This window comes from Gossypium hirsutum, chromosome D12, assembly GCF_007990345.1.
Source record: "Gossypium hirsutum isolate 1008001.06 chromosome D12, Gossypium_hirsutum_v2.1, whole genome shotgun sequence".
In the NCBI taxonomy this organism is placed as follows: Eukaryota; Viridiplantae; Streptophyta; class Magnoliopsida; order Malvales; family Malvaceae; genus Gossypium; species Gossypium hirsutum.
In genome coordinates this window covers 46,626,056-46,634,603 of record NC_053448.1, presented here as the reverse complement: position 1 = coordinate 46,634,603, position 8,548 = coordinate 46,626,056, and the positions used below count along the sequence as shown (strand labels likewise).

General features: G+C 38.4%; 1 protein-coding gene across 1 annotated transcript; it reads right to left on the bottom strand.

The window, feature by feature from the left end:
- Positions 1-413: 413 nt before the first annotated feature.
- LOC121224551 (uncharacterized) lies at positions 414-2,492 on the bottom strand. Its single transcript, XM_041108009.1, has 3 exons — positions 2,361-2,492; positions 1,314-2,135; positions 414-485 (listed from the first exon to the last, which is right to left on the bottom strand). Exons 1-3 carry the CDS (start codon positions 2,490-2,492, stop codon positions 414-416), a joined length of 1,026 nt encoding a protein of 341 aa, XP_040963943.1.
- Positions 2,493-8,548: the final 6,056 nt, after the last annotated feature.

The window sequence follows — 8,548 nt, the reverse complement described above, 5'->3', positions numbered from 1 at the left end:
TTCTGCTATCTACCATTAATCTGCTCGATCCAAGTTGGCTTGACTTGAAGCTCAGCCAACAAACTCCCATCATCGAACAAGCTAAGTTGAGCGAACATCATTCTCAGATCAGTCATAGCCCTACAGCTCAATGCATCGGCCACCACATTGGCCTTGCCAGGATGGTACTCAATGGTGCAATCGTAATCTTTAAGCAGCTCAACCTATCTTCGCTGCCTTAGATTCAGCTCCTTCTAAGTAAGGAGATACTTGAGGCTTTTGTGATCAATGTAGATGATACACTTCTCACCATACAGATAATGCCTTCAGATTTTCAATGCAAATATTACGACGGCCAACTCTAAATTGTGCGTCAGATAGTTCGTCTCGTGTATCTTAAGCTGACGAGATGCATATGCAACCACCTTACCATCCTACATCAACACATATCCCAAACCGACATATGATGCATCACTATAAACCGTGAACTCCTTTCCAGGTTCAGGCTGTACCAAAACAGGAGCCTCAGTCAGTACAGTCTTAAGCTTCTCAAAGCTTTCTTGCTATGCATTAGTCCAGTCAAACGATACACCTTTACGTAGTAGCTTAGTCAAGGGTGCAGCGATCAGTGAAAATCCTTCTACAAACCATTAGTAATAACCTACCAACCCCAAAAAGCTGCGGATCCCAGACATATTCTTAGGCTGCTTCCAATCCATTACGGCTTTAATTTTTTGAGGACCGACTTGAATCCCCTCAGCAGAAGTCACACTTGCTGAACTTAGCATAGAGCAATTTTTCCCTCAAAATCTGAAGAACAATCTTATGGTGCTCATCATGCTCATCCTCAGTCCTCGAATAAACCAATATGTCATCGATGAACACCAATACAAACCAATCCAGGTAGGGCTGAAACACTCGATTCATCAGATCCATGAAAGTTACTGGTGCATTAGTCAGTCCAAATGGCATCACTAGGAACTCGTAGTGACTATAACAAGTCCTAAATGTCGTCTTATGCACATTAGCCTCTTTAACCCTCAACTAACGATACCCAGAACGCAAGTCCATTTTTGAGAACACAGACGCCCTTCGGAACTGGTCAAACAAATCACCAATCCTTGGAAGTTGATACTTGTTCTTAATAGTCAACTTATTTAGTTGTCAGTAGTCGATATACATCCTCATGGATCCATCATTTTTCTTAACAAATAGTTCCGATGCTTCCACGAGGACACACTAGGGCGAATAAACCCACGATCCAATAACTCTTGAATTTGAGCCTTAAGCTCCGTAAGCTCCTTCGGTGCCATTCGATAGGGAGCAATAGACACCGGAGTTAAACTAGGGAAAAGCTGAATCCCAAACTCCACTTCCTGATTCGAAGGTAAACCTGGTAGCTCCTCAGGAAAGACATCTGGAAAATCTCTCACAATTCTGAAGTTCATTACAGTAGAGTCCCCAAAAGCGGAAGCACTTACGTAAGCCAAATATGCCTCACATCCCTTACGAACCAGTTTCTCAGCTACCAATGCAAAAATCATGTTAGCCAAGTAATTCTGATGTTCCCCAATCACAACTACTACACTACCCTCCTCAGTTCTTAATACGACCCTCTTAGTAGCATAGTCCCAACTGACACGATGCTTGACCAACCAGTCCATCCCTAATATCATATCGAACTCCCCAAACGGAAGCTCCATCAAATCAGCCAGAAATACCGTCCCTTGAACATTTAAAGGAACATTTCTGTACAGTTTGCTAACTCTAATAGATTGCCCCAGCAAGTTCAGCACAGTCACCTCACTAAAAGTACTCTCAACCGAAAGCCCTAGGTTTTTGGAAACAGAACAGGCAACAAAGGAATGCGTAGATCCTATATCTATAAATGTAGTGTAAAGCACATCATAAATAAGAAACGTATCTGTGATGACATCCGGAGCATCTCTATCCTCTCGGCGACGTGTAGTATAAACTAAAGCAGGCTGCCTCGCCTTAATCTGTCCAGCACCTCTGCCCGGTGCTCTCTGTCCACGACCCATGCCATTACCACCCCTAGCCTGACCACGACCTCTAGGTGGCGGTTGTACTACCCTCTGTAGGTCTGCAGTACTAGTACATTGAGCTTGCATCTGATCGGCCCTCAACGGAAACTCCTTAATGCGATGATCCAATGATGCACACCTCAAACATGCCCCAATCCTTCTCCAACACTAACCCTAATGGCATCTACCACAGTCGACACATGGCTACAACCCAGTAGCAGTAATAAAGGGCCCAACTCTAACTGGTCCATCAGCTCTGACCTTTTTCTTAGGCCTCTACACAAAACTTGAGGGCTCTGAATCCCTATCGCGATTTTGACGCTCAGTGCACTTAACCTCCTCTGCAATCTTCACCTTTTCAACCAGTGAGGAAAAATCACGCTCCCTCTGCGAAGCTATTAGGACTCTCAAATTATCTCTGAGGCCATTATCAAAGTGGACACAACACTCATCCTCAGTCACCACCATACCTCGCGCATAGCTGCTCAGTCACAGGAATTCGGCATCATACTCTACCAGTAATCGATCTCCCTATGTTAGATTCAGGAACTCTCAAATCAGACGTTTGGGCTGAGTGCCCTCCTTAATAGTAAGCCAGCACTGATAAGCCTCATCACGCAGCAACTAGACCGCACCGTTTAATTTCTGCTCGGAGGTGCAATCCAGGTCATCCATAATCCTCTCCGTAGCCTCAATTACTCAGCCACATTACGGGCGACCCCAGTGACACCCCTAAAGAGCTCAGCTCTATTGAACCAGAGCCATCCCAAATATAATATTAGGCCCAGCGACCCTCTCTAATGTCCTCAACATAGCTTGGAATAATGCGTCGTCCCTGGCCATGCGATCACGAAACTCAGTCTCAGAAGTAGGCGACACTGGCGTCTCACTCGTGTCCAAATTCACTATATTACCCAAGAAAAAGGATTCAGACTGAACCCCCTACGGCCTCTACCTCGACCTTGAGTACCACGTCCATGAATACCTCGTGCGCTTATGTCTATTCAGATTTATCTGTATTATGAATTTTTATGCATCAGTTTCAGTATTTACTAGTAGATGTTTTATGTTAACAATTTCTATAATTTAGAGTGATTTATCATATATCACAGTTTCTATCAGTTTTGCTACAGTCTCAATATACACCATCTAGAGTGTATTCACAGTATACTACCTACTAGAGGTGGTCATGGGTCGGGCCTGGCCGGGTTCGAGCTGAGACCCAAACAAAATTTTAGGCCTGTTTTCCAAGCCCAGGCCCGGCTCGACCCGAAAGATGGGCCTGAAAATTTGTCCAAGCCTGACCCGAAAGAAAATTGCTAAGCCCGAGCCTGAAAGAAAATTTATCCATATTAATTTTACAACACCAAAAAAGTATATATTTAATATATATATTTGATTAAAAAGTATATTTAATTAAAAATAAAAATATATATTTAATATATAATTCGGGTCGGGCTGGGCCGGGTCGGGTCCGGGCCAAAAATGTTTTACCCGAGGAAAACGGGCCTCATTTTTTGCCCAAACCCATATTTTGGGCCTATATTTTTACCCGAAACCTCCTATTTTTTGGGCAGACCGTCGAGCTGGGCCTGGTAGCCCAACCCATGATCATCTCTACTACCTATAGTAGTTTCAGAATATCGTAACATATATCACTTTCAGAATATCATAGCATGTATCAGTTTCAGAACACTTACAAGATTGGCGCCGGAGACTTGGTGCACCACATACCCAGTAGAAATATTTCAAAGCATTTAAAAACTAATTTTTTAAAGACCAAATTTAAAACCCATAATCCACAACCGAGTTTTGCAACCTAACACTGATACCACTAAATTTAACACCCCAAACCCAACCTAAACGTTATGACCGTATCTGAAAATGTCACACGATAGTGTTTTTGAAACCTCGTTGTTACGTTGAAAATATTCCATGTTATTATCTTTAGTAAACCTTTGTTAGAACTTAGGAAGTATTCTTTATTCATTTAAAACATTTTTTTGAAACATCCCTCGTTGCAGAAGCTTTTATAAAACAGCCCAAGTGATCATGCGTTTAGAAACTATTAGAACTTTTTTAAAATCGAATTTCCTACGACCAGCAAGTATAAATCCATAAATTAAAATAAATAAATAAATAACCCCAAATTTAAAACCAAATTCCTAAAGGGTCTTTAAATTACAACCCAAATAATCAATAATAATTAAATCATAAAACGTAAATTGAAAACCATTAAGTCCAAAAATTTTTGTGGTCACCGCTGAGTCCTCTGTCGTACCGATCTGTATAAGTCTGGGGATTACCTATGCACATTAAACAAAAAGGGTGAGTTTATGTAAACTCAATGTGTAATCCCGCAGAAACAAACAAACAATCAATATTCACAGTGCACAGTTGAACAGTCATGGGCCTAAGCCCTTTTTTGTATCAGTGACAGCTTGGGCCTTAGCCCATCTCAATACAGTGTCAAAAATGTAGTAGGGTCTTAGCCCATCACACTATCAGTAGCAGTAATAGTTATGCAGTAGCAAAATCCTACCCATCCAGCCTATACACACCATCTCCGTCCAACCTTACACTCCATGTGGGAATATAATCAACCCACCCATCCTTACACTCCAAGTAGTACCGAATGCGGCACAAAATAGTAGTTTGCAACTGAGCTGCCAGTAAATTAGGCTTAAATCCTTTCAGTACACTTCCTCCGAATAACAACCCCCAACCCAATGCAATGCAACATACAATGGATGGTATGTTATTATACAATTTTGTACATATATTCAGTTCAGATATTAACATGCTCAGTATAGAAATCATTCAGTAAATTTCACACATTTAGGGGTTTAAGTAGCGCTTACCGACCTTACAATAGGTTCACAGTCGACTTGGGTGACCCGTGCAACCTTAGAAACATTCCGGTAAAAATAGACCCATACGCCCATGTGTACCTGTGTGGCCCACTCAACCCAAATTGACCTTGGGTGTGTGATCCATTTTTAATGTAACCCATGCTAGTTAAATATTCATATATGTTTTCACTATTAACTTATATGTTCATTCAAAGTTGTCTACTTAAGTCATTGTCCCTAAATTATCTATATCTTGAGCTACAGAATTCCAAATTAAGATCCGCTTGATGTTTTCAAAACTAGACTCAAATACCTTTCTTCCATAAAATTTTTAGATTTTATAGTTTATCAAATAAGTATAGTAAAATCTTCAAATCTATCCCGATTCTGCTGTTTGACAGCTTCAACCTTTCCTTACTAAAAATTATTTATCTCTTAGTACGAAATTCAGATGATGTTTTTGTTTGTTTCTCTTGAAAATAGACTCGTTATGGATTTAAACATATAAATTTTAGTTCCTAATTATTTTTTTACAATTTTTACTGATTTTTTCAAAGTCAAAACAGAGGAACCCGAACCCATTCTGACCTTGTCTCACAAAATTCATTATATCTCATAACTTACAATTTCATTGCTTACACAGTTTCTTCCATGAAAAACTAGACTCAATAAAATTTAATTTCGTGTTTTATTCAACCTCTAACTCAATTTCCACTATTTTTGATGATTTTTCAAATTTAGACTGATGCTGTTATCCGAAACTATTTTAGTGCAGAATGTTGATTTCCAAGTTTATAACACCCTTATTTCCTTTCTCTGCAAATTTTCGCATCATTTTCTCTTATTCCTCTTATTTCTTGACAACGAGCAATTTCAGCTTTTTGCCAAATCCCATTTTTTGCATTTCGAGTACACACCTAGTATCGTTTCTGATGCTTAAGCACTCCTACGCCACAGAACCTAAAAATCAACCAACAAATCTTTAGATTAATCACATAATTTGTTTTTAATCAACCAATTTTAGAAGGAAATCAACTAAAAACCTAACAAAACCCTTACCTTGCTTGAGTAACCATGACTTCGCACAATCACAGCTTCGATTCAAAACCACCAGCCCATTGATTAACCCCTAAACACCAAAAGGGAATCCACCTTTCAAAGATTAACCAAGAATGATTAACAATAGACAAAACTATTACTTACCGAACACACGCAACCAATGATGAACATCCAAATCAATTGAAAAATAAAGGAAGAAATAGAAGGGAAAAAATAATAGAAATTTTTATACCAACTAGGGGAAAGAATCAGCAGAGGAGGGAAAAAAGAAGAAGAAAACGTTAGAAAAAGAATAGGTAATTGGAGAGAAAACCGAAACTCTACTTTTTTTTCTACAACAAAAAGATAGTTAGATTATTTTCTGATAACTTCTCCCTCATTATCTCTTAAAATCACTCCCTATTAAACCACTAAAACACAACTACTCAGAATTTTGCCCCAACACAACTCTTAGCTAAAATCGGAGCAAAAATACTATATCCACGCCATTTCGAAGAATTGAACACAGGACCTCCTTTACACCAACACTCCACTTATCCACCAGACTAGCAGACCCATTTTGTTAATTATTTTCCAACTTTTACATAAAAGCTTACTGACCAAATATAGGGCTTATTCATAAAAATATCAAAATTTTCCCAAGTCCTGGCTTGAACTTAGGACCTCTCACACACCCAGAACACTTAACCACTGAAGTAGATACACAGTTGTGTCATACCTTCGGAAGAATAAAAATAAAAATTTTCGGGCGTTACAATTGAAGAGGACGTGCTAAAGCACATATGGAATGTCAAAACTCAGATAGAAGCATATGACTCATTGGCAAGTTTGTTCTTTAAGAGAAATGACACAAATATTCAACTCCTTGATGGCTAGTTATTTTCAAAGGTGCAACATGACATGACAATCTCAAAGTATTTCCACAAAGTGTAGTCGTTATGCCGAAAGATTAGTGATTTGGATTCACAAGCTTCGATTAGTCAAACTGATAACTCTTGAAAAAGTTATAATTTATGCCTTTAGACTAGGTCAATTGTCTGTACTTAAGTGAACTTAGTTGCATTTTAGGATATTATTTTAGCATTTTTAGAACATTGCATAAGAAGCTTGGATAATGCTTAAATATTATTATTTTTTACTTTTAATTGCATCTGGAAGGGTTGTGTTTGGTGGTTTGGAAAGTGTAGGATATGGAGAAAGAAATAAAGGAGTGAAGGTTTGTTGGGGAAAAAGGTTAGATAGTTTATCGACTCGTATGCCATGGCAATTCTGAGAAGATGACCGAGTCAACACTCAACGTATACCAGTCTCAGCCCAACTCTACATGTACCAGAAAAATCAACCTAAAAAAAGGAAAAAGATCGTAAGATCATGGGCTGATAACCACCTACTCTACAGGAAAGGATTCTAAACCAAAAAGAAAATATAAAAAAGAGGTGAAGATATCTTGGGTTGTTGGATTGACCTTAGGGAAAAAGCTTATAAAAAGCAAAAGGAGGAAACCCAAAAAGACGAACAAGTGTGGATATCCATAGGCGAACAAGAGGTTAGTGGCTGAGTAAAGAAGGAAAGAGGAAAATGAAGGCAGTCCCTCTTAGCCATCACAAGACACTGTGCTACTGGAGTGTGAACTAGACATGAGAAAACTATCTTATCGACGTTCTTCTGTCATTTCTTAATCTGTTCCTTCGTGAAATAATTTGATTGAAACGATGTTGAATGATATTTTGGTTTTGAATTTTATTTTCCAACCCATGAACTAAATCTCATAGGGTTTGGATTACTTGATGAAACATTTATTTTCTTTAATGGTTGAAGCATATATCTGAATTAATTTATTGTTTCACTCAATTGTTATTTCTAAATTGTATGTGTGCAATCCCTAAACATAGACAACTGTGCAGCATGCCCATAAACAAATTTAATTCTGAAAAGGTTGGATTAGTTGGACTGTAATTGAATGATATGAGCAAGTACTAGACAGATACTTGTAGTAGACTCAGGACACAGAGCAGCGTTCATAAAGAAGGAAATATAGTAAGGTATTGTATTAAAGGTGTATAGGCGCGGGCAAGGTAACTTGATGTTTCTGCTCTCGAAAGAAGCAGACCACTTTATAACTCTTCTGAACAGTAGACTGATTACGATTTTGCCGAGGCATTTCTGACAGTAAGGGTAGATTCTTAGTAATTCCAACATTCCATATCAACATCGTATATCCCTTATCCTTTGCTGCAGTATCTTTTCCATAGCATTCTTAGTTGTTTACTTGTCTGTTTACATGTTATTTATATAATCATTTTTGTAATTATCATCACATTTTTACTCTTGCATTGCCATAGCATTTTCAATTATACATCAGTTACACATTTTGTTCACATTAATATTCCTTTTGTTTACCACTACATTCTTATAATTATTTTTCTATAACATTAGTTTAAATTTATTATAATAAATCGACCATTTGTATACCTAATCCAATCCCCGTGGAGACGATCTCACTTATCACTTTATTACTTGATCCGACGTATATACTTGCACAGTTCGCATAACACATTCACACGCGACAGACACCAAGGTGAAGAGGATTATCATCCATGGTTTGAGACCAAA